Here is a 27,068-nt window from a genome sequence, read left to right on the forward strand (position 1 = left end):
GAGCAACTTAAGTGAGATTGTTTCCAAATAAAAATAAAATAGGGCTGGAGGGGGTTGCTCAGAGATAGATGGCTCTGTTCCATCCCCAGTAACACAAAAAACAGTAAAAATTTCAGTTTCTACATGATTATAAATTTCAGTGGACTAAATGCATTCTAGTTTATCTTGCTTTGTGATAATTCTACTGCTAATTATAATCTCTACTAGTAATTTTGTATTTTCAAGACAAGGTGTGGATAACAAAGAGCAGAGGGAGGATGAGTGAAATTTGAACTATTTCCAAGGAAACTTGTTGGGTTCACTTGTATTGCTATGGTAAGATAATCTGGCAGCCGAGGAGGGCAAAGGTGTGATACAAATTTAGTAGGTAGGACCACATATATATGATTATGAAGCTAATTAGAAACAAATTTACACATTTATTTAAAATATTTTGAAGATAATTATTTTTAATGTGAGAGGTTTGTCTTCTTACAAGGGTCATGTCTTCTATGGTGTGGAGTATCCTCCCAAAGTCCATTGTGGCAGTGTGGTGAGGTAGGGCCTCGCTGGAGTTTTCGGGTCTTTGGGGTGGAGCCCTGTGAACATCAATGCTGCTCATGCAGAGATGGGCTAGCTCTCCTGGGAGTCCAGCCACCTTTTCTCTTTTGTAGGCACCTGCTTCCCCTTGTTTTTCCACCATGAGAAGCAACAGCATGTGGCCCTCACTAGCTGTGGCTGCTCATCTGGTCTTTCTGGCCTTCAATTCTGAGGCAAAATAAACACCCTTCTTCTATAAATTACTGTCAGGTATTCTGCGATATAGCAACAGAAAACAGAGTAAGACAATAAAGTGTAGCTACTATCTCCATTCTACCTCTATTTAAAATTGTGTTTCCCCAGGTCTACTTCTATCCTATAAATTTGTCTGTCCTAGATTGAGCTTATTTGTTTATTTTTTGGTGGCATTGGGCATTAAACCCAGAGGCATTCTACTTCTGAGTTATCCAGCCATATTCAGTTTTTATTTTGAGACAGGGTTTTGCTAAATTGCTGAGACTGGCCTCAAACCTGCGATCCTTCTGTCGTAGCCTCCCAAGTATTGAGATTACAGATGTGCCGACCATGCCCAGCTTTAATATTTTGATGAATCACAGGCATGAGACCATACCAGTCATTTTTAAGATTTACATGGTCTAAGATAAGACCCTGAAAAGCAGGTCCAGTACTCTTTGTATCTTTAAAATGACTTCAAGATTTTTGCCATTTAAAGCACTGTTTTCTGACTCTAGCATTATTTAAGTATAAATCAACTTGGCTTATGAAAGTAAATAGAAATCTGGAATTGTTACTAATTGTGAATTATGACTTATTAAGAGATTGAGACAGCAAGTAAGATTGGAGAAAATTATACTTTATTGAAAAAATACCAGTAATACTGACAGACTTCAAAAGCAATTCACGCTTCCAGAATATAAAGTACTTAATACATTTTTCAAACCTGTTTGTATTTCAAACAGTTAACATTTTTGTAAATCAAATTTGATAACCTGACTAAAAATATTTTCCAGCTTTATTATTGAAGGATCTGCACAACCTTTAAAGTAGGGACCATGAGGTGGGCAACACAGGGACAGAATGCACCTAGGATCGTGCAGCACTCTAACATTTCGCACAACGTTGGTGCTAGAAACAAAAATACTGCACATGACAGCTGCTCTCCAGTGTCAGAGAATCTTGTTAAACAGCATATCAAAACATAGCCCATTTTTATTATAATTCACATACTTTTAAGACTGCTTTTTAAAGAAAATCTTTAAAGAATGCCACTGTAATTTAATATCATCCAATAACTCTGAATGAAAAAATTATAATGAAAGAAATAAACTGTTACCATCAAAATGGTCTTTGCTGAGCTGTAATCATTCTACATATTTTCAGATGCAAAAAATTTAACATGTACGCAAGTTGAATTTGAAACCACACAAATAAGTAGGCTCAGGTAGTAGCAGCGTTCACTTCCATCACTAACAGCTCAGCTGATCAGCCGCCCAGCCATTCCACCAGCCAACAGCAGCACCAAGGTCTTCTACGATTCTTTACAGACAAACTTAAGTCAGTATCCGAGTCCCATTCTTTGCATGCTCCAATTCTTGTTATCTCATTTAACAGAAAAGCAACAGAATTTGGAGAGTTACTATTTGCTGTATTAAAACAATTATACAGCATCTTGTACTGTCAAGAAGTGAAATACTGTGAACAGCAGCCCTTCTTCACGGCTCTAAACTTGAAGCTGCCAAGCACTCACTGCTCGTGCCTGCAGTGGTATTTCCACAGTAAAATAGCAGAAACTAAAGGAATCATGGCACAATGGATTGCTGAATTCTTTTATCTACCATTGGTCCTGGGGCTTGGTACCCTCCCCTGTAGACTATATCTGCTGATCATTCCAGAATCATCTTTAATTGAGGAAAGGCATCAGGTCATATAGCGGGTAATGGCTCTCAGAGCATAAAGGAGTTCTGCTTGCATCCTAGCTTCTATAAGAAGCAGATTAACATGAACCTGAATAAAAATACAATATCATATAAGGGAGAGTTATAAGCAATCACAGCCACAATTTTTCAGTGCATTTAATAATCAAACACCAAAAATAAGTGCAGTTGTCCCTTGGTATCCATGGGAGACTGGTTCCAGGACTCCCCTTGGATACCAGAATCCTTAGATGCTCAAGATCCTTATATAAAATGGCATGATATTTGCCAGTACATAGCCTCCTTTGTACAGTAAATCATCTCTTTATTTAGGGTATTTGCATATAACCAATACATACCTTCTGAATACAGTAAGTCATCTCTACAATGTAAATGATTATACTATATTGTTTGGGGATAATGACAAAAAAAGCCAGTATATATTCAATACGGTGAATTTTTTTTTTTTTTTTTTTTTTTTTTTTTTGGTGGTACTGGGGTTCCTGGAAGCCCTTCTACCTCTGGGATACACTCCCACGGGCTACACTCCCAGACCTATTTTTTAACTTTTTATTTGGAAACAGGGTCTCTTAAGCCAGCGTGGCTGGCTCCGAACCAGCACGATCCTCCTGTCTCCGCCTCCCAAGCATGGGGATTACAAGTGTGTGCCACCACGCCCGGCCAATACGGTGAATTTTTCTTCCAAATATTTTTGATTTGTGGTTAGCTGAATTAAAAAATGTGGAATCCATGGATGTGGAGGGCTGCCTATACATTTTCTACATACCACCAAATAATTTAGAAACTGAGTTCACTGAACAAAATATCAGTCTCTCAAAACAAGCTATCAAGCTATCTAATGTTTTGATAGATACTTTAAATTTTCACTTATATTTAATCACTTCTCTTTTTGGACTTTTTTTTTTTTTTTTTTTTTTTTAGTGGTACTGGGGATGGAACATTTCTACCTCCAGGCTACACTCCCAGACCCATTTTATATTTTTTATTTGGAAAGAGGGTCTACTAAGCCAGCAAGGCTGGCTTCGAACCTGCACGATCCTCCTGTCTCCACCTCCCAAGTACGGGGATTACAAGCGTGCGCCACCACCCCCGGCTCTCTTAAAAGTTTTAAAGAGAAGATATTTCTACCTATACACAATTTAAAAGAGCTCCTGGAAAATAGACTTCTTTCTCCTAAATGATAACTAGTCCAGCACTTCTGAGGACAGGCCAGCCCTCCTAACGTCCTGTCTTTATTCTTTTACTCTGTCACCATAATGGGGCTCCCTTTTGAAGGGTACTTGAGACAGCTGTCCAGGAATGTACTCTGGGCTGGCAGAGGTAATAGTTTTGGAGAGCCATTAGATGATGTGAAGGGGAGTAAGAATCACTACCAACTTACAGATTACACAAGCCACAGCAGGCACATACCTTCTCAGAGTGCTTGAACTGCCTCCAGAAGCTATCATACATTCTTTTGGTAACCTTTTCGGGAGTGCAAACAACAGTTTTGATATAAACTTTAAAGCTACGATCCAATAGCTGGTTAATTTCACCATAGTCATAGTCATCATATCTGTTGAGATTGAGAGTAAAAATTAATAAGATTTTCAGTGTGTAGTTTGTTTTCTTTTTATAAAAGTATGCACAGCAATAAGTGCTATATTCATTTTCTATTTTTGTGTGGGCCCTATGAAATAGCTTTAAAATGTTTAATTGGGGGGGATGGGTAAATACAAGGTAAAAGGTAGAGAATTTAGGAAAAGAAATTTTCTAGTGTCCAAGCAAATGATTCCTGAATAAGGACAATTATTATCAATTGTTGACAATATTAGCACTATAACACTGGGTTCCAAGCAAGAATGTGTATTTACAATCATGAGCAAGCAATCACACTGTGAGAAACCAATTGTGAAAACACAGCTTAGAAGTATTGCTGAATAAAAAAACTTCACTAATTAGACAACTGATGATATTACACGTTATAAAAACTGCAATTCACTTGTATAAAAGGAGCTTCTGGGGTCGGATGAGAAAAAAGGCTGGGGCAGGAATGGAGCGGGAAGGCTGATCTATATATGTCGCACGGTGTCTATTCCTAGGAAAGGTTGTCCTGCTTTGAGCCAAGATGGCTACACACACTGGAGTATGCTCTGCCCTTAGATTCTAGATCACAAAGGCACCGAACCTGTCTATTGGGCTTTCAGTGGAAAAGGAAGAAAATTCTTGGCAAAGCTACAACCATTCAGGAGGCTAAAGTCAACAGTCTGGCCACTGATAAGTGGAAATTAGTTTAAAAAACAAATGTGCCTTAAATGCCCACACAGTTTAGAGTAAATTAAAAAGGGTTTGTAGGTTTTGACCAGAGTCATTACTAAAATGAAAAGCAAGAGAAAGCTAGATTTACAACTAAAACAACCAGAAATCAATGCAGCATGAACTCTGTGCATGTATGTGTGAGAGGTGGTGTGTAAGGCTGCATTTTTATATACCATAATAATGTACCGAAAACCTAACAGTGAGTTTGTGTGTGATGATGAAGTCTTACAGGATTGGGTACTCTTTGGAAGGAGCTAGAGAATAGCCAGAGGGGCAATACAAAGACACAGAGTTTCAAGAATGTAACTGAGCATGTCAGAAGACAGGAGACCACACAGAGAAAAAGGACAAATCTGCTCAGTGATAGACTTTGCCTCTTCTCATCTATGTTCTGGGACCAGCATCAGCTGGCTTGCCCTCCTCTTTCCTGGAGGCAGCTGTCATTGAACTCTGGTCACCCCCCCCCAAGCCCCCCAACTTGGCTAGGAGAAAGAGAAAAAACTAAGTTGCAAAGAAGTGTGAAAAAAAGCTACTAGGAAAGGAGACTGTTGTGAGTGTATGTATCTGTGTGACAGGATGTGCTCTACACCCCTGAATAATTTAGCCAGGAGGAAAAAATCTCTTTATGGATATAAGAAAACAGACTAACCGTATTCCAAACATGCAGTGAATATAGTTCCAAATAGCACGTCTAAGCATTGAGGTATCGACGTCTTTGTGCATTGCCATTGTGTTGTAAGTGAGATTGTAAGCAATGTGAAATTTTTCATCAATCAATTGCCCCACGTCTGGATAAAGGCGATTTACCAAAGAATAACCGTGGTCTTCCCAGCAGTAGTCCTGAACATACAGAACAAATATGAGTAATTAACGTGTGGCTAGGCATGTTCGGTTCTCTGTCCATGGCTCTGCATACGGAGAGATCACTGGCAGCTGTGCCTCTCACCCCACACTCCCAGCTTCACTTTTCCTCTAGTCTGAGGTTTTTAGTTCCCACTGGGCAGGTTCTACTATATAACTCAGCAAATTTAAGAACCAGTGGGGTCCTTTCCCCTTACACACAGGCCACTGATTCCCAGCTTTCTCTGACTCTCTACTCAGACTCTAGAGGCAACACAGCATGAGAACGCTCTCACTTCCCACCGCTGCAGCCATCCAAACCATCCTCACATCTGTGACCCCTCGCGCCCGCCCGCCCTCCCTCCCTCCCTCCCTCCCTCCCCTTCTTCCCCTGGTTGTGGGGAGTCAACCCAGGTAGGCAAGTGCGCTATCACTGAACTGCATTCCCATGTCTTTTTAGTTTGAGAAAAAGTCTCACTTGAATTACAGGTTATAATTTATCACTGGTTCCTAAGAATAATTGGGAGAGTTGGGAATACTGGCTCAGGAAATAAACATTTACCTATCTACTAAATGTTTAAGTAATAAATTCAAGACATACATTTAAACTCTAGTATGATTCTGCTGATGAATTAGAAATGGTCTTATTAAGTTAGAAAACAGAAGTTGGGCGCCACATGCCTATAAGGGAGGCTGAGACAGGAGTATCTCAGGTTTGTGGTCAGCCTCGGCAACTTTAAGGCCTTCTGTTTAAAACAACAACAACAACAACCCACAAAGTTGAGGGCATAGCTCAGAGGTAGAATGCCTCTGGGCTCAATACCTAATACCACCCCAAAAATAAAGCACATAATAAATATTTGCTAATTAATTGACATTCTCACTTTTATGCTGGCAGTGTTATCATCTAGATAAGTTATGTTGGTCCTGATACAGCTTGTAGAGCACTTAGTTCTCACATCTTTGTTGTTCTTTCTTATGTCAGACTGAGATATGTCTAACCAATCACGTGCGTACAATTTTCCGATTTTACCTGGACACGGAACGTTGGAACGTGCATCCCATGTCTAGAGAAATCCTTGTAGCCGTAACTCGTGTCCTCGAAGTGACGAGAGACATCTCTTGCTGGTGTAACTTCATCATCATCTACAATAATTTTTTTAAAAATGAAAATTTTCAAAAACAGAATACTAGTTACAATTAAATTTACCTATTACAAGTAAAAACAATATAACTTATTCTATGATACTGAATAGCCAATGTTAACCAAAATAAGGTCTTAAAATAATAAAAAGTAGCTTACTTACCAGTAAACTGAATGTAGGAAAAGAAGATTCTCCATTATAAAATTAACATCATAGTTTCTATGTCATTCATTCCTTTCTGACAGACCCTCTCTCCCTATATCCTCACCCCAATTTATAGTTTTTAAAGTATGTATTCAGCCGGGTGTGGTGGTGCACACTTGTAATCCCCGCACTTGGGAGGCTGAGACAGGAGGATTGCACAGGTTCGAAGCCAGCCTCAGCTACTTAGTGAGGCTCTCAGCAATTTAGTGAGGCCCTGTTTCCAAATAAAATATAAAATAGGGTTGGGAGTATAGCAAGGAAGTAGAAAGCCTCTGGGTTCTACCCCCAGTACACCACACACCCACACCCACACCCACACACACACACACAATGAAGTATGTATACAAAGTATGAACACTTTTTGGGATGATCTTTGTTGTGATAACTATTATAATCAGCTATATTCTAAATGTTAGCACTTTTATACTATTTTTGTTAAATACTAATGTATTTAATATGATAAAATATGAAAATGTAATAATTTAATGTATTTATTCATTTATTTGTGTGTGTGTGGGGGGGGTACTAGAGGTGGAACCCAGGGGCTTTCTACCTCTGGGCTATACTCCCAGACCTATTTTATGGTTTATTTGGAAACAGGGCCTCACTAAGTTGCTAAGAGCCTCACTCAGTAGCTGAGGCTGGCTTTGAACCTGTGCGATCCTCCTGTCTCAGCCTCCCAAGCGCGGGGATTTTAAGTATGCACCACCATACACCATACCCAGCTAATTTAATGTATTTAATATGATGAAAGATGTCCTATGAGTTGACCCCCCTCCCTTTTTCTTTTTTGGTGATACTAGGGATGGAACCCAGAGGCATTCTACCTCTGAGTTACCCTGAGCCCTATATTTGTTTTGAGACAGGATCTCATTAAGTTGCCCAGGCTAGCCTTAAACCTGTGATCCTCCTGGCTCAGCCTCCCAAGTGTTAGGATTACAAGTGTGCTAACCACTGAGCCTAACTCTGTGAATTAACATTTTACAGTGCTTCCTGCATTGCTGCTGTCTTTTTGGAACTAATGAGATTTGTTTTAAGTAAAATACTATTTTTGACAATTCCATATCTTCAGGCATAAATAAAAACAAAAAATTTTCTTTGAGGAAAAATACCTAATCTCCATTTACACAAATTTGATTTTTTCCTCTCTTTTTAAGAAACTTGATGCTTTTACGACTTAAATTCTTTTTCCTACTCTATTATCAAAGTATATTTGAAGACAGTTTATGAACTTTTTAAAATTCCCTGGTTTATATATTAAACCCTGTAGCCTGCATATGGATAAAGATTAAACATAAAAGATTTAGGTTGTTATTGGTAATTTAATAAGTACCTCCTCCCACAAAGCATAGAATTTGAAAGCTAGAAGCAACCTTAGAGCTTTATGAAATCAATTTCTTCATATTAAAGAAAGAAGAGTCACTCATATGTTAACTGACTTACATTCACAAAGCTTATGAGCAGTGATTTTAGTGCCCAGAGGTCAAACCAAATGCCCCTTCCCTTCTTAGCTGCCTACTTAAAAAATTCAGTGCAAGTAGGAATATTTACATAATAGCCTCTCTAAAAGGAAAATCATGTTTGGGTTGATGTTTTGAAATGAATTTAAATTCTCTACATAAAAAAAGTTGTTTACAATAGAAAATGTATTGACTATGTGCTCGTTTTTACCTGAAGAGAAGACACACATGCTCTCTCTCTTCTCTATCTCGAAGCGCGAAGCCATCTCTTCCTGGCTTGCCTCCTCTTCATCGCGACATTCCTGTAGCTGCCTCATCTTTTCCATGAGAGCTTCAACCTCAAACACTGAGTCACTTACCTGAAGAGGGACAGTGTTACATAGAATGACACTTCTGAATTTTTTAGGCCTGTCTCATATGAATTGTATTTTGTCAGAATATTAAGAAAAAAACATTTTTATCATTTCTTTTTTCCATACTAGGGATTAAACCCAGGGTGTTCTACCTCTGAGCTATACCCTGAACCTTTACAGAATTATTTTCGAAGCACAATCTCACTAAGTTGTTGAGTCTGTCCTCAAAGCTGTAATCTTCCCACGTACTAGGATTACAGGTGTGAGCCATCACTCCCAGCTTGCAACCAATATACTTTTTCTTGAATCTTTTCAGAATCTTTAAGCTTTGGTAAATAATCGTGCAGGTTATATGCAGGCCTATAGCATGAATCAGGGTGAACCTGATAGTCTTGGAACTTGTCAGAGCAGGGCAGCGGTCAACCTTGGGAATATGATATTCTTTCATGTGCTAATGTCACCATATGCTTCCGTTTATTTGGCACACGATAAACATCGAGCACTATACTAGCCATTTTATTTCTTTAGAGACATTTCTCACAATAACTTTGTGTTTTACCTTTATTTAGACATGAAAGAATTAAGCCTCAAGAGAGATTCCATAATTTTCCCAAAGTCAAATACATAAGTCAAAGGTAATTCAACCAGTCTAAATCTGTTTCAAAAGAATACAACTGAAGCTTGACATAGTGGTGCATGCCTATAATCCCAGTACTTGGGAGGCTGAGACAGGAGGATCTCAGGTTGGAGGCCAGCCTCACCAACTCAGCAAGAACCTGTTTTAAAATAAAAATTAAAAAATAGTGCTAGGGGTGTACCTCAGTAGTAGAGTCTCTCTAGTTTCAATCCCTAGTACCACAAACACACAATAAATACAACTGAAAAACTGTATACAAGTTGTGTTCACATGACGGTGATTTCTCTTTTGAAAGATAAAAAAAACTTTGTTTTGTTTTGCTTGTTATAGTAAAAGAATGCAGCCTGGCATAGTGGCACACACTTGTAATCTCAGTACTTGGGAGGCTGAGACAGGAGGATCACAGGTTCACAGCCAGCCTCTGCTACTCAGTGAGGCCCTCTTCAACATAATGAGTCTCTGTTTCAAACTAAGTGTCAAAAAAGAACAGATCTGGGGATGTGAGTGGGGGGTGTAGGATGCCCCTGGGTTCAAGGCCGGGTGTGGTGCCGCATGCTTGTAATCCCAGCATTCAGGAGGCAGAGATCGGGGAGGATCATGGTTCAGAGGATCATGGTTTTTGGACAGCCTCAGCCAATTAGTGAGGCCCTTTGCAACTCAGTGAGACCCTGTTTCAAAACTAGAAAGACTAAAAAAATAGGGCTGGGGATTCCCCTGGGTTCCACCCCGAATCATGCAAAAGCAAACAAACAAACAAACAAAACAAAGGAAATTTTTACCCATAGCATACAAGAATAAAAATTTGCTTATAGGAAAGCCGGGCATGGTGGCGCACTGCATATTTGTAATCCCAGCATTTGAGAGGCTAAGACAGGACATTTGTAGTTCGTGGACAGCCTCAGCTACTTAGTGAGGCCCTTTGCAACTCAGTGAGACCCTGTTTCCAAATAAAGAATAAAATAAAAATAATAATAATAAAGGGCTAGGGGGTGTAACTCGGAGGTAGAATGCCCCTGGGTTCCATTCCCAGTATCGGAAAAAAAAAAAAAAAATTGCTTATAGAAAATTCAACTTCTTATTATCTGTTTCAAAGACATACAAAATTGAAAAAACATAAGACAATGAAGAAAAGGAACAGAGGTGCAAACATTTTAACAAATTTACGTTCACCTGGTATCACCTTCCAAATTTGTACAAAGTTAAACATGAAAAAGAATTTTAAAGGGAGAAATCTTCAGATCAAAGTGACTGAATCTTCTAAGTGATGAACAGTTTTAAAAGCCAGCCTGTTGTAGTTGTTGAAACAGCCTGTTGGCAGGATGTGACTGGCAACAGGAAGTCAATACCACCAGGCCACACTACTTTCACCTCCCCTCACCTCACTGCCATCGCAGTTCAATATTGGCTGGCTCTGAAGGAGCACATGCTGTTGGCTTCTGACCCTAAAATAACTGGAATGTAACCTCCTAGAGGGGCTTATAATTTTGTATATCTTTATCACCTAGACTAGTGATAGATATCTGGAGGTAGTAAATGAATTCAATCTCACTGAATGGGTAGGTATAAGGGCCCAATATCTCTATGGACTAAATGGTGGATTTCCTAAGGCACTAAATGAAAATAATAATAACATAACAGCAATTATTGTGATTAATTTTGTTAAAATCCCATAACAAATAATAGATACTCACTGAAATATTTCCTGCTGAGTTGACCTGCATCTCATCCACACTGTGATTGCCATTTGTAATGTCACAGATGCAGTAGTTACTAACAGAAGGAGGTCTGAAAGTGTGGCCACCATCACAGTGAATTTCTGGACTGATTCCACAGCCAAACGTGAATGAGGCAAGAGAATGATAGTGTGTGAGTAGGACCACCGCATGTACCAATTCTGCAAGAGACCAGCTGTGCTCTTCAGCTTTTAAAAGCCCCTTAGGGAAAAAAAAGGGAGAGAGAACATTATTTTTATACTAGGACGTGCTACTAGTGAAAGTATGTGCTTTATCTTAATATTTAATCTATTGGAAACATGACTAGTTACCGCATAAAACCTAGTACAAAATTACAATCTGAAACATGTAGAACTCATGATTTGCTAATTTTTGTGAAAACATACTCACAAATAGAGCTTAATGTCTGTTGATGACACATTCATTATTATTTTGAATTTCTGAAACTGATTTAAAAATGTAATAGTGTTTTTAAAAGAAGTTGTATTTTAGATGTCAGATTATGAATCAATTACTGTTTTTATTTCAAATGTAATAAATGTGTGTTTAAGGTGGGAGGTACTGTGTGGAATTTTTAAGATGGGGGCTCAAACAATTTGAGTATTCCTATATCATCAAATTATATTTATTTTAAAAGTTATACATAAAATATAAAATTATTCAAATTCAATTCTGTGCCGTCTGCTTTACTTATTTTATTTATTTACTTTTTGTGTGTGTGTGTGTGGTACTGGGGGTGGAACCCAGGGGCTTTTCTACCTCTGGACTATACTCCCAGACCTGTTTTATACTTTATTTGGAAACAGGGTCTCACCAAGTTGCTGAGAGCCTCACTCAGTAGTGGAGGAGGGGGAGGGGGAGAAGGAAGAGGAGGAGGAAGAGGAGGAGGAGGAGGAGAAAAAAAAGACTGTAGTGTGAACTATGGACATTAGTTAATAGTAATATATCAACATTGATTTACTACTTATAGGCTAGATTTTGATAGAAAAATTGTGTCTGTGAGAGGAGATTAATGGGCTAAAAAATGAGAATTTTCTGTGCAATTTTTCTGTAAACTTAAAACTTTTCTAAAAACTAAAATCTTACAATCGGGTGTGGTGGTGCACGCTTTTAATCCCAGTACTTGGGAGGGTGAGACAGGAGGATCACACAGGTTCGAAACCAGCCTCAGCTACTTAGTGAGGCTGTCCGCAACTTAGTGAGACCCTGTTTCCAAATAAAGAATAAAAAATAGGGCAAGGGGTATAGCTCAGAGGTCAAATGCCCCTGGTTTCCATCCCCAGACCCGCAAAAAAAAAAAAAAAAAAAAAAGAAAAGAAAAGAAAAAAGTCAGGCATGGTGGCGAATGCTTGGTGGCACATGCTTGTAATCCCAGCACTTGGGAGGCTGAGACAGGAGGATCGCACAGGTTCAAAGCCAGCCTCAGCTACTTAGTGAGGCTCTCAGCAACTTAGACCCTATTTCCAAATAAAATATAAAAATAGGACTAGGGATATAGCCTGGACGTAGAAAGCCCCTGGGTTCCATCCCCAGTACCACTAAATAAATAAATTAATAAAATCAATCTCAGGAGACAGTAACTTTACTACGTACCTCAATGTGTTCTTTGGTAATAAGCCAAGGTCTATGGGCTAAGACTTTGTTGAGTTCTCCTAAGTTCTGTAGTTTCTGAGGAGCATTTTCCAAGCCATTGAGCCATTTGGGGTCCCCACCAACATGGAGGAAATCATTCACATGCAGGTTCACTAAGTATGAGCACTGATGTCTTGCTGCAGCCTTAAAAGAAAACAGATATTCTAATTACAAATGCTAAAATCTTGAACTACTACAAGTCTGTTTTTGTTTTAAGATGCAAAGCAGCTAATTAAGTTTCCCATGATATTTTCAAATTTTCTATGAACTACAGAAATAAGGTTTTTTTAAATAATCCATTTAAAAATTCAGATACACCACAGAAAAGAGCAAAAAATATTCCAAGAACAACATGTCTGAATAAAAAATATCTGAGCTGGGTGTGGTGGCACATGCCTATGATACTAGCACTTGGAAGGCTGAGACAGGAAGGTTCCAGGTTCAAGGCCAACCTCAGCAATTTTGTAAGATCCTGTTTCAAAATAAAAAATAAAAAAGGGCTGGGGGTATAGCTTAAAGGCAGAATGTCTCCTGGATTCATACCCAGTACTAACAATAACAACAAAAACAACAAAATCTGAACTGTGGAAATTTTACCTATATACCAAGGTTCAGAACCTCAGATTAAACTTAAGTTAAATTGCCAACCACAAAATGCTGCAATATTATTTATAAACTCAAAAGAATTAGCACCATTTATGTCAGTGTGAATTATTTATAATAATGAAATAGACCTCGAGTCCTACTTTATTTCCTAAGAGAGAATAGTATAAGTTTTATAAATATATGATTTTTTGGTTATATTTGAGATCATTCTTATTTAAAAAAAAGAAAGACTAACAGGAATCCTACTACAAGTCAGAATATAAGTATCCCTGTGTTTAAAGCATTAGCTATTTTTTAAAGAGTTTAATAAAAGCAGGCAGAAAGAATTCTTCACTGAATTTTACAAACCATTATTCCAATGTAGTGCCGATAATGTAGGGGTAACGGTCCATCCATTTGCAGTAGATAGTGTTGAGTTTTTAAGAAACTTTCTAAATACTGTGGGTGGAAAACCATCACTAATGTAATGTTATCCAAACGACCCAAAGCAGCAAACGAATCTGCAAATAAAGCATGCATCTGCGCGTCTTCACTCCCCACTTGGAGAATCTGCATAAATGAGAAGAAAACCATGGTTACATAAATTGCAAACTGGTTAAAGAAAATAGGCCTGGGCTGCATTGTGTCATTTAGAAGCAGATTAAATTTAGCTTAAGAGAGGGGTTATGAATTTAAATTCAAATGGTAGCAAAACAAAAGAATAGTGACATTACATAGTAAAGGATAAACAACAAAGGCTGAATATTAAAGTCCATCGAGATCTGCTGCTTGCAGAGTTGGCCAGAATCCAGACAAAGAAGCAGATTTAGATTATCAAACTTGCAGAGCTTGCAAACAGACACTAAAGCCTTTCCTTACACCACCACCTACTCTCACTCAGTTTAAAGAGAGCCACAATTAATGAATAGCAAACAATCCTGAACAAAACAAAGCATAGAAGCTTTTACATATATAGAACTGAAGACCAATTCAGTGCTCACACCAGCCTGTAGAGATGGTCAGGACCGAGTGACTCCGTTTATGGGCTCACCTAAGCAAGAGCTAAATATAAGTAGGTGGAGTATTATTAGTAAAAAAAAAACAAGTCCTGGCTTTACTTAATTAAATATGGGTGGTGTCAAAAGACGTCATGAAATACTAGAAATCAATACAACATCAGCTTTCTAATCCCATAGATTCACTGCCAAAGCATGATTAACTGTGATCAACTCTGTGTCAAACACGTTGTTGACCAACACTTTCAGATGCCAAGCTGTGGGTCACAAGAACTTTTCCTTAAAAGCATATAGTTCACTGTGTACTTTCACAAACAACACACACACCTCTTTTTCTGGGATGAATCTGCTTGGTCCGTGTCCTAGTGGTCGAGGAATCCGAATTCCAAGTTCCTAGAAAAGCAAATTACACCATCTCAGGCCTCCAGCAGTAAACAACTTGAACTGAGGATACAGGAATGGAAGGAAAAACAACCAGTTCAGCAGACAGGCTTGTTGTGATGGTTTGTTTTCACGGCTATGTATACATACCAACTCTTCTGTTTGCATCACACAGCCAGCAACAGCTTATAATACTACTCTGACTAAAAACAATAAAACCTGTTTCACGAAAACTAGAGTTTTGCATAAAGTACTTGGCAGCAAGTCTAGAACAGAAAGTTCAGCACATAGCAGCCAACCCCGTGGGCTGTCAGTGATACAAAATAAGACCAGTGTGTTTGCACATCCAACACTCAACCAAAATATCAATCCCTGTGCATCTTGTCAGGAGACCAAACAGCAATACCTCCTCAGAAACATCCTGAACAGAAAATACAACCATTGCATCTATCATAGCACCTTTCAGAATGCATAGAAATATTCATGAAAAATAAAACTAGTTAAATTCATATAAAGAAAGTACCACTGGACTTTGTGGGTGAGTGAGAGAAATTCATTTTGTTTCCAAGTTTGCTTTAGTTTTTTATTTATAGAATGTTATCAACTTGCTTATTTTAGAGAAGCTCAAATAATTAAAAATAATGGTTTTCTGACTTTTGACATAGTGAATGTAGGATTTTGTACTTTATTGACAGTATAGCATGGCTAGCAAAAACAATCTACTATTAGGACTTCCTTTATTCCCCCCAATGCAAGGCAGTTACAATCTAGCACTCAGAGAGTCTTTAAAATATAACCAAATACTCTTTTTGTCTTAGTACTGGGTTTGAACCCAAGGTCCTGAGTATGCCAGCAAGCATTCGACCACTGAGCTGTACCCTCAGTCTTTATTTCATTTCATGAGAGGGTCATGCTAAATTGCATGGGCTGTACTTGAATTTGTGACCTTCTTGCCTCAGCCTTCCAAATAGCTGGGATTATACGGGTGTATCACCAGGTCGGTCCAGATACTTGCTTTTTAAAGGAAAAGGAGATGGGGCATAGACAGGACATATGCCAGCAATTAGAGAAGGTAGTCCAAGTGGATGGGCCCTTTTAAGCAGAATGTGTTTTTTAAAAATGAAGAAAGCAGGACAAAATTTAAGACAATAGTAGGAGAAAGCAAGATTTAGATTCAAAGCAGGCTTTATTTGCATCCAGGTATGCGTCTCAATTTTAATACTCTATAATAATTACGAGAAGAAAACACACTCCTATTATTCAATACATCACGGGCATGAAAGCAGACATGTATGTAAAATGATGACTCTGTTAGCCTTTCTAAGCTCAATCTCTGATCCCATTATATATATTTTATACAACATTTACAGGGTAAAACATTAAGGCTAAAATTAGCATTTATCCCTTCTCATTTCTTTAATCTTTGAAATTTATCTTGTCTAAACAAAATGTGCTGTATATCAGGAAAATGCTGTTTCAAAGGCTTATTACTCATTTTAAAACTAAGAAGCACTATTTGGGACTTTAGAAAATGAAGAAGTAACATTTCAAATAGGGGAGAAATGTATTACTTGCCAAATGATACTGGGACAACTGGATACCCATTCAGAAAAAGTGAAGTTGGTGCCCTACATCATATCTTATTTCATAATATACTGGAGTTAAGTAAGAAAAAACAAAACAAAAAAAACCAAAATCATTATAGGCTGGGCATGATGGCATATACCTGTAATCCTCATACTTAGGAGGCTGAGATAGGAGGATTGCAGGTTAAAGCTGGCCTCAGCAACTTAACAAGACCCTGTTTCAAACTAAAATTTCTGGGGCTGTAATTTAAAGGTACAATACCCCTGGTTTCAGTCCCAGCACCAAAGAAACAAAACAACACATTACAATACTAGACGTTTACTAATGGAGTAGTGCTCAGAATGCCACAAAACCTAGAAGTCATAAGATATAAGTTTCATAAACTTGATGACATAGAAATAAAGACTTTTAATGTGAAAAATAGATAAGTATAAAGGCAAATGTGAGCAAAAAACTGGGTAATACATTTGCAACTCATAGAGCAAATAGCTGTTTTTTCTTTTTCAGGGCTGGGAATTGAACCTAGGGCCACACACATGCTAAGCAAGTACTCTATAACTGAGCTATACCTCTAGTCCTAAAGTTTGTTTTAATATAAAGACTCCTACATAGCAGTAATAAAATTCCCAACAACTCCCCCCCTCCCCCCCCCGCCTCTCTAGTATTGGGGATTGAACACTGTGGTCTCTACCACTAGGTTACAACCCCCCCCCCCTTTCTGGTGATAGTTCTGGGAACTGAACCTAGAGGCATTCTACCTCCAATCTATATCAGCCCTTTTATAAATTTTTTCTTTTTTGGCATTGGGGATGGAACCCAGAAACATTTTACCTCTGAACTACAACCCCAGACCTATTTTTTATTCTTAATTTTGAAAGAGCCTCACTAAGTTGCGGAGGTCCTCTCTATGCTGAGGCTGGCCAAGAACCTGTGATCCTTCTGTCTCAGCCTTCCAAGTACTGGGGTTACAAGTGGATGCCATCAGGCCCAGTAAATAGCCAACTGTTTTGAAACAGGGCTTTTCTAAGTTGCTGGGAGTCTTGCTAAATTGCTGAGTCTGTTCTTGAACTCATCCTCTTGTCTCAGGCTCTCAAGTATTGGGATTATAGGTGTGCACCACCATGCCCAGCCTGAGCCCTTTTATTCCTTAACTGGAGACAGAATCTTGCTAAGTTGCCCAGACTGGCCTGGAACTTGTGATCCTCTTGCTGCAGCCTCCCAAGTCACTGAGAGCACAGGCGTGTGCCACTGAGCCCAGGTCCAGCAGTATTATAGAAAATAAACAAAGGACATCAATCATTCAAATAAAAGGAAATACAAATGGTTGAAGAAGTGCTCAAAGTCACAATAAAGCAACTGTAAGATAGTTATATAGAGTACCATTTTCCTCCAAAAAGATTGATAACAGGCTGTGTTGGAGAGGGGGCTGAAGAAATGGCAATTCATTGGGAGTGTTTTTAAGTGTAAGGGGAAAATATCAAGAGTGCAAGGAGTATAAAAATACAAACTATCTGGGAGCGGTGTGCACACTTATAATCTCAGTAACTGGGAGGATGAGATAGGATAGCAGGTTTGAGGAAAGCCTCAGCAAGTAGTGAGACTCTCTTCAACCTAGCTATACCATTTCAAAATAAAAATAAAATAGGACTAGGGGTGTAGGTAGAATGGCCCTGGTTCAATCCCTGGTACAAAAAAAAAAAAAAAAAAAAGAAAAGAAAAAGAATATAAACTACTGCAACCTGTAGGGAGGACAATTTGCATTACTAATCAAAATTTAAAGTCACATCCCACCAGGCATGGTGGTACATATTTGTAATCCCAGTACTTGGGAGGCTGAGACAGGAGGATCACAGGTTCAAGGTCAGCCTTAGGAATTTAGTGAGACCCCCAGCAACTTGGAGAGACCTTGTTTCAAAATAAAATAATGAAATGAGCTCAGGGTATAGCTTGAAGGTTGAATGGTTCTGAGTTGAATCTGTAGTGCTAAAAAACCCATCATATTTCTCTGAATCAACAGCTACAGCCTAACAACTTATAGATAGGCTAACATTTATGAAATGCATAAAAGGATAACCACTGCAATATTATTTCTAATAATATAAAACTGAAAACAACCTAGGTGCTCTTCATAGGGGACGGTTTCAGTGAGGCACAGCATGACAAAAGAACAGCACGCAGTTCTTATAAACACTGACAGGCTGGCTTGGAAAGGTCTTCAAGATAGGTATTTTTTGAGAGGAGGGGGCAACAATGAACATAATATGCATATGTTACCATTTATAAAAAGAAAAATAAGTCTCAGTAATTCCATTTCTAGGACTTTATCTTACAAATGCATTAACAGCACATGAGGGGTGTGTGTGTGTGTGTGTGTGTGTGTGTGTGTGTGTGTTTACTGGGGATGGAACCCAGGGGCCTTCCTACCTCTGGGCTACACTCCCATTGGAAACAGGGTCTCTTTAAGTTGCTGAGAGCCTAAGTAGCTGAGGCTGCCTTCAAACCCCACCATCCTCCTGTCTCAGCCTCCCAAGTACTGGGATTATAAGCATGCACCACCACGCCCAGCTCATAAGTGTTTTTTTTTCTTATGATACCATATAGATATCACACAAGCTTTAAAACAAAGAGGCCAATTTATATTTTTCTGGTCTTACTTGTATATGAAAACATTCGTTTTACAACTGTAAGAAGGTGGCTATGAGTGCTTCAGATGTAGAACATTCCCTACAGGTACACTGGCCTCAAGGAACTCTCTAGTCTTTATAAATCCATCCTTTTAATCTAGTGGGCCTTACCTATCACTGTCTTCCCTCTTCTTTCAGCTTTCAATGGCCAAACCCTTCTTTCCCAATTCCTTTAGAAATATTTTCTTAGCCAGGCATGGTAGCCCAGGCCTGTAATTCTAGTGTATGGGAGGCTGAGACTGGAGGGTTACAGGTTCAAGGATAGCCTCGACAACTTAGTAAGACCTTGTTTCAAAACAAAAAGTAAAAAGGGCTGGGGTAAATCAGGTAGGATGCTCCTGGGGTTCAATCCCCAGTACCAGGAGTATCGATATATATCTACATTCATCCATCCATCTATCTACATATATATTGTTTTAGAGCAGAGATTCCCAAACTCATTTGGCTTACTTTCCTCCTTTCAGGAAAAAAAATTACTCAGTGTGAATACTCAGAAAGATGCAGTGACAAATTTATGTTCTTTTACGTATGTATATTTTGTTCCAGCACCTTGGGGGGGGGTGTATCACCCATTTTGGGAATCTATGTTTTAGAGTGAAAAATTATGTTTTAAAATAAAATGTTAAAGCCAGGCGCTGTGGCACATCTCTGCAATCCCAATACTTGGGAAACAGACAGGAGAACCATCGGTCTGAGGTCAAACTCAACAATTTGGCGGAGACCCTTAGCAAGACCTTGTTTCAAAAACAAATCTAGCCGGGCGTGGTGCCGCACGGTTGCTCGTAATCCCCGCGCTCCGGAGGCAGAGACAGGAGGATCGCGCAGGTTCGAAGCCAGCCTGGCTTAAGAGACCGTTTCCAAAAAAAGGATAAAAGAGGTCTGGGAGTGTAGCCCGGAGGTAGAAGGGTTTCCAGGAACCCCAGTACCACATACATACATACATACATACATACATACATACACACACACATGTATGTATGTATGTATGTATGTATAAAAGGGGGCATAACAGAGGTAGAATGCCCTGTGTTCAGAACCTGTACACAAGGAAGAAGAGGAGGAGGAGGAGTGGTGGTGGTGGTGGTGGTAGTAGTAGAGGAAGTGGATTGGGGGAGATGATGTTAAAGACATCCTTTGGGATGGATTAGAGGCCCGTTATGCAATTCCTCAATGTTAAGATTGCATTCATTCCTTGATGAGATGCAATTCTGGCAAGAGACCTGGGGACAGATGAATGGGAAAACTAAAGCAAGACCTATAAAAGAGTGACTGACATTCAAGACTTTCATTATTTTATTTTATCCACCTCTAGTTCTAGGTGAGATACAAATTTACTCTTTGGGTTACCAGAGTCAGTTTCTAACTAAGCTGAAGAGGCTGTGAGATGTTTGTGCCATTGCATAAAAGCAAACAAAGATATGGTAGGGGGTATAAAGGAGAGAAGTGAAAAAGAAAATTAGGGCAGGAGTAAGAAGAGAGAGATTTTTAAAATAATCCTTCCCTGTACCAAAGCATAGCACAATAATGGAATAATGCTGTTTAAACAATTTCACTTAGGCATCATCCACCTGCCAACAAAGCATTTAACCCTAAATTAAAGGGTCTCTAATTTAGGGATTATGATGATAAAATAATACCAATAAGTGGGGTATGGTGCACACTTGCGATATCAGTACTAGGAGGCCGAGACAGGAAGATTATAGGATTGCAGCCAGCCTCAGCAACTTAGTGAGACCCTGTTTCAAAATGAGAAACAACACATAACTGGGGGTATAGCTTTGAGATAGAATACCCCTGGGTTCAATCCCCAATAATACAAAACAAAACACAATACCGCACTCCCAATACCTCACATTATATAACTATAGAATATTTTACAAATTACACATACACACATGTTTTTTATCAGACTCTAGCATTTGTTTTAGGTACAAGGTGTACCAGATTTAGCTGTCTAGTTTATCAGAAGTAGAGAACAGGTCAGGTAGTATTCCTACATCATGGCACCTCAGAAACAAATGGCCGTTTAGTTTTCTGATTATTTCTAGCTAACATAAACATGCAAAAAGCAATCTGGGTAGAGCTGATAATTAAAATATTGTAACAATAGCAGAAGTTAATACAAAGTATTTACTATGAGCTCAGCAAGATTTAAGTTCTATTATTTACAAATAAGGAACATGTAACTTATGATATTAAAACCAGAAAGAATATTTAGAGTTTTACCATCTTCATGAAAAAGAGATCATGTCTTAGATTGCTCTTTTTTATCAGTCTATATTAGACAGGTAGTACTGTTATTTCCATTTTGCACAGCTAAATGATGGAAGCATTGGGATCTGAACTCAAGTTTTTGAGCTCAGTTTCAGTATTCGTGAGTGGTAGAGATAAGGGACGAATCCAGGAAGTCTAGTTCTAGAGTTGGTATTTCTGTCTCTGTCTGTCTGTCTGTCTGTCTCTCTTTCTCTCTTTTGGTACTAGATTGAACCCAAAGTGGGGTTGTACCTTTGGGCTACAATCAGCCCTTTTTTATTTTGAAACAGGGTCTTACTAAGTTGCTAAGGTTGACCTTGAACTTGGGATTCTTAGCCTCCCCAGACTAAATTTATAGACATGAACTACCACTTCTAGTTAGATTTGGTATCTTTAATTATTAGTCTTTTGACTCTCTTTCAGAGTTCTTGATATCTTAGAGATCCATTTACCTATCACTCTTATTGGCTAAGTGCAGTGGCGCATGTCTGTAATCCTAGTACTAAGGAGGCCAAGACAAAATGATCACAGGTTCAAGGCCAGCCTCAGCAACTTAGAGACCCTGTTTTAAAAAAAAAAAAAAGATTGGAAATGTAGCTCAGAGGTAGGATGCCCTGGGTTCATTACCTGGTACCCAACTCCCAAAAGATATCACTCTTATTGTATGATAATATTCTTGGTTTCTAAAAGCTTAAAAGTTTCCTTTTCTGGAAAACTCATTTGTGAAATTTCTATTCCATGATGAATTAGTGGTGATCATAAGTCAAACCAAATGCGTTTCATAACATCCTACTTACATCCTACTTAGGGTTCTTCAATTATTTCTCCATCTTTAACTGTGAGGAACTGAATCAGACTGAACACATTTTGGCCAATCCACACTCTAGGAAGCAGAACTGCCAACAGCAAATGGTCTTGTTGAAAAGCAGATGTAGATGCTAATCATAACCCAGACTTCACAGGTTCTCTGTCAAGGTGTGGCTGGAAAAACTAACATGAGAACACCCCTCAACAATATTAAGAGTCACTTTTGAAAGAGATGGCAACAGCTTCCACCATCACAATATTGCTTCACATCTCCTCATCAGTGTATTATAACACGTTAATTCTCAGAGTATGAAAATTATTAGTGGTTATTAATAGTACCACAGAAAGACCATATATGTATTATACTACTGTATGAGCTGGTGTTTGTATACTAAAAATACTGTCTTCATCAAATGTTTCACTTTGTTAAAGACACATTTATGAATCTCTATCAATATCCATGAGTAAAAGAATGATTTGCTACAAATGCAAAATGAAAGAATATTTGTTGGCTTATGTTATCTCTCTACTAGCAAAATTCATTGAAAAGTAAAATAAGCAAATCATTTAAATTTTATTATTTTCATTGTCCTTGGTGCATTTTTTCAAGTCCTATCTAGATATTTTAGCATAAGATTATAACATAACATTGATATTAATCTTACTTTTAAAAATTACAAAAGTAATATGTGTTTTGGGGAACACATTTCAACAAGGTAAAGATATATTATGGAAAAAGTGTAAATCCCAATCCCACTTGCCCTTCTTTGGGAAAACCATGGACTATAGCTGGGTGCACAGAAATTTAGAGCTCTAGAAATGTTACAAAGAAATATCCCTACTATAACAGAGTTTACTAGCATTTATTTGTCCTTAGTGCTACTATGTTATTTAGAAATATGAAAAATGCGGATCTTTTTTTTTGGGGGGGTACTAGGGATTGAATTCAGGGGCATTCTATCACCCAGCTACACTCCCTCATCTTTTTTTTTTTTTTTTTTTTTTTTTGAAACAGGGTCTCATTAAGTTGCCAGGCTCTCCTTGAACCTACTATCCTTCTGTCTCAGCTTCCCAAGTACTGGGGATTATAGGCATGCATCAACATGCCCGGCTTAGGTCCCTCTTTTTTTACCTGTGTGGTCTCTAAACTGTATTTTAGAAAATAAAAGCTTACTGACTTCCACCTTTGGGATGGGGATGCGGCTCAGTGCAAGAACACTTGCCTAGCATGTGTAAGGCTCCTTCCTGGGTTCGATCTCTAGCATAGAGAAAAAATAAATTAAAAAAAGGTATTCCACTTGGAAGGTTTGACTTAATGCTTTACTACTGTGCCTTACACTTTGCTATTTGAAAAAACTGTCATTAAGTCTTTTGTTAAGTGACTAGTTTTTCTATAAAGCACTACTTCCTAATCTATCTTCCTACATGTTGGATGTATTAAAAATGAAACACAACTACACAAAGCTTCCTGGTTTCCTGAACAGAATTCCACAGGCACCATAATCAATGTGCAAGCTAAAATATATATCTTTATCTTCAAATTTACATGCTATATTTAGAAATTCTAGATTTGGGCAAGAACCAGGGATCTGCACACAAACACCACCAGAAATAACAGATCTATTCAGGCGTAATGATTGGGGCTCATTTCTTCTCAAAATGAAAAAAAATATTTGGCCTGCAAATAAACTGTAGATGCCAATTCAACACTTTCACACAATTTTCTCTTTTTAGTAAAGCTTCCAGAGCAAATATTATAAGAGATTTTCGTAATGCATCCATCAATATTAAAATCTAGAGAACATATGTGGTGTCCTACAACCTTCATAAGGTTGATTTAAGTTTTTATGAATGTAGTGTACTGTTAATATGAACTCCATTTACAAAAAAACCATAATTACTAAACATGACTCATTTTAATGGGCAAAACTGCAGAGAAATTATTCACATTTCGATTTCTTGGACTAAGGCGATATTCACATCATTCGATTTCAATCTGAGTTTCAATGACTATTTCTCTACGTTGCCCCTCATCACCTTTTGAATCACATTTTCTAAAGGTTCACATTTCCGCTAAGGTCATTTTAGTAACTTTCAAACGTCGTCCTATTTGCAACCACTTAGAAAAAAATACAAACTGTTACAATTATATACTCTCTGGAAGGCCGATTCCCGCACAACGGGGATGATTTAATAAACACGAGTAAACGCTGTGCAAAACGTCATTGAACTTGCTGCACGCATCTATTCTAGGCAACACAATCTTTTAAGGGATTCAAATATATTTTCCTCATTTTAAAAGTAGGAGGCAAAAGGGGTGAGGGTGGCTGAATCATGTGTTGACAAGATGCCAGCGGGGTAAAAATCCACAGGCTGTTTGACCGCAAGACTCGAGCTTTGCTGGGCTTCAGACTTGTGGGGACTTGTACGAAGACATCGCCGTGCTCTGGAGACTCCCCTCCGGTGACCGGGCAGCCGCTCGGCTCGGCCCGGGGTCGGGGTCTCCCGCCAGCGCAGGCCGCGGCCGGGCAGCGCCTCCGGGGGCGGCGCGACCTCGCCAGGCGACCCCCGCCCCCCGCCCCCGCCCCTACCTCGTCTTGGCCGCGGCCCCCGCCGCACTGCTTGCAGCCTAGCAGCTCGGAGACGGCCAGGGAGGCGGTGTACGCCTCGTTGCCAGCGGTGGCCAGGCGCATGTCGGCGGGGAGGCGAGAGCGGCGAGCGGCCGGGCTCGGGGCTGCAGCACCTCGGTCGGCGCGGACGTCGGGGGCGGGGCGGCGCCGACAAACAAGCCGCGCGGCCCCGCCCACGCCCGTCACTCCGCCGCGCTGGCGGCCGCGCCCGCCAATGGGAGCCGGCCGCGCCCAGGCCCCGCCCCCCGGCGCCGAGGGCTGGGGGCCGTGGCGACCCGAGGCGCGGCCGGGCGCACAACCACTTCGAAGGCCGAATCCCCGCGAGGGGCAAGTTCTGGGGGTGGGCCGGAGGTCGGCGTGCACCGGCGCTGGAAGGTCCTCAGGGGCCCTCGGGTCTCAGGAAAGGGGGCTCCGTCCTCCGGTCCCCATCTCTCAGCCATTTACCTCGAGGCACCCCAACAGCACCGGGAGGAATCAAGTTCTCTTTAAAATTGCCCCTAAAGCCCAACGACGCCGAATGGGCCACAGCATGCGGGAACAAGTATGAGACCATGGCCTAAATTCAACGTAAAGTTTATTTTGGGCAAGCTATGTAGAAACTATAAATATCACTCTCCTACACGGATAACAAGCCTAGGTAGCAGATCTCCGAATTGTCTTCTCCCTACTATATTTGAATGCTCTACAATGTCTAATATGCCCTCATAAGTACCTTGGGTTATAAAGAGTTTCTCTTTCTGAACTCTGATGTGAAACTTGGAAAAATGTAGATTCTAAAGGAGCACAAATAACTGACACTGTTGGCTCTAGACCCAAATCTCCTAAAATCCTGTGTTAATTCTACTTCCTTCCTTATATAGCTCTATTAAATTATTTAAAAAATCAACTCCTGAATTAGATTCTTCACATTTGCCCCTGTATTATTATTATTATTATTATTATTATTATTATTATTATTATTATTTCTTTTGTGTGGTACTGGGGAGTGAGCCAAGGAGCATTCTATCTTTGAGCTACACGCCCAGCCTTTTTAAATTTTTGTTTTTGAAACAAGGTCAGGCTAAGTTGTTCAATCTTGCTAAGTTGCTGAGGCTGGTGTGTACCTGTGATCCTCTCTCTCGGCTTCCCAAGTACTGGCCCTTGTATTTTCAAAAGTTTACAGGCTTAGACGGGGGATGAGAGAGTTGTAACATTCTAAAAGAAGGAAACAAATGGTACTTAAATCAATAAATACTGACAGGCACGGAATAAGGACTCATATATGAAAATAAATTTCGGCCGGGCGTGGTGGCGCACGCTTGTAATCCCCGGGGTTGGGAGGCTGAGGCAGGAGGATCACACGGGTTCGAAGCCAGCCTCAGCTACTTAGTGAGGCTTTCAGCAACTTAGTGAGACCCTATTTCCAAATAAAAATGCAAAAAAGATCTGGGAGTATAGCCCGGAGGTAGAAAGCCTTCTGGGTTCCACCCCCAGTACCACCACCAAAATAAATAAATAAATAAATAAATAAATAAATAAATAAATAAATAAAAATAAATTTCAGTCTTAGGAGTGAGGTTACAGTGTCTCTGTCTCTGGGAAAACCAAGTTACTCTTTTAGGTCTTGAATTGTCATTTTTAAAGTAGCAGGCTAAAAATAATTACTTTGTATTTATCTCTTCCAGATAAATAAGATAAACGTTAAGTGTTCTTATAAACTGTTTTCCAAAACAGTTAAAGAACCCCAAATATTTTTTTTTGTTTTACTGGCCAAGAGAAGCAATTTTGGGTTAATGTTTACATAGAAGAAAAGGCTACAGAGGTTTCTAAGCTTTCTTCTACTGAGCACAGCTACAAAAATAAATAGTATAGTCAAATGCCCACTCAGCCATAAACAAACAAAACAAACACAGTCAGTAAGTTGTTCAGTTTGCAGCAATATGATGTACTCTCAAAGATAAGCGTTGTAAATGAATAACTTGGACATAAAAATGCACTTGATGCATGGGCTCGCGAGCTATAAAATCTAGTTAGATAATGAGGGAAGTACGTGAAAAATGACAACTTTGGTTCTAGAAGAGTTGAGCTGTGGTTTTCTGTTTTCAAAAGGAACAACATAGATTTATTATCTAGCAGCTATAACCTTATTTGTGGCATTAAATTTTTTCTCCATTGCAAAATGGAGAAGACTTACCCTTGTATTTTCTAATGAGAGACAAGGCAAAAGCAGGCCTTGACCCCTAAATGGTTTAAAACTTAATTTAACCATTAAATTCAAGTTAAAACTGCATTTATATGGTAGTGTCTGATATTTAGAGCTTGATAAACATTTATTGAAGCATTTTAGATATACTGAAATTGAAAGGAAGC

General features: G+C 39.2%; 1 protein-coding gene across 2 annotated transcripts in view; it reads right to left on the reverse strand.

Moving 5' to 3' along the window:
* Positions 1-2,457: 2,457 nt before the first annotated feature.
* The window catches only part of SESN1 (sestrin 1), a gene marked incomplete at both ends in the record, with an annotated part of 108,773 nt that continues 84,162 nt past the window's right edge, over positions 2,458-27,068 (reverse strand). Inside the window, 10 exons of one of the 2 annotated variants that reach the window (XM_080699710.1) lie at positions 2,458-2,544; positions 3,885-4,029; positions 5,422-5,612; positions 6,646-6,758; positions 8,633-8,780; positions 11,103-11,345; positions 12,738-12,920; positions 13,731-13,931; positions 14,705-14,770; positions 24,681-24,782. In XM_080699710.1, coding sequence (XP_080555836.1) covers positions 2,458-2,544; positions 3,885-4,029; positions 5,422-5,612; positions 6,646-6,758; positions 8,633-8,780; positions 11,103-11,345; positions 12,738-12,920; positions 13,731-13,931; positions 14,705-14,770; positions 24,681-24,782 — 1,479 coding nt within the window. Of the gene's footprint in view, positions 2,545-3,884; positions 4,030-5,421; positions 5,613-6,645; positions 6,759-8,632; positions 8,781-11,102; positions 11,346-12,737; positions 12,921-13,730; positions 13,932-14,704; positions 14,771-24,680; positions 24,783-27,068 lie in introns of those variants that run through there. The other variant, XM_080699709.1, reaches the window with a different exon arrangement.

Source organism: Muscardinus avellanarius, assembly GCF_963383645.1.
Source record: "Muscardinus avellanarius genome assembly, chromosome: 8".
Classification (NCBI taxonomy): Eukaryota; Metazoa; Chordata; class Mammalia; order Rodentia; family Gliridae; genus Muscardinus; species Muscardinus avellanarius.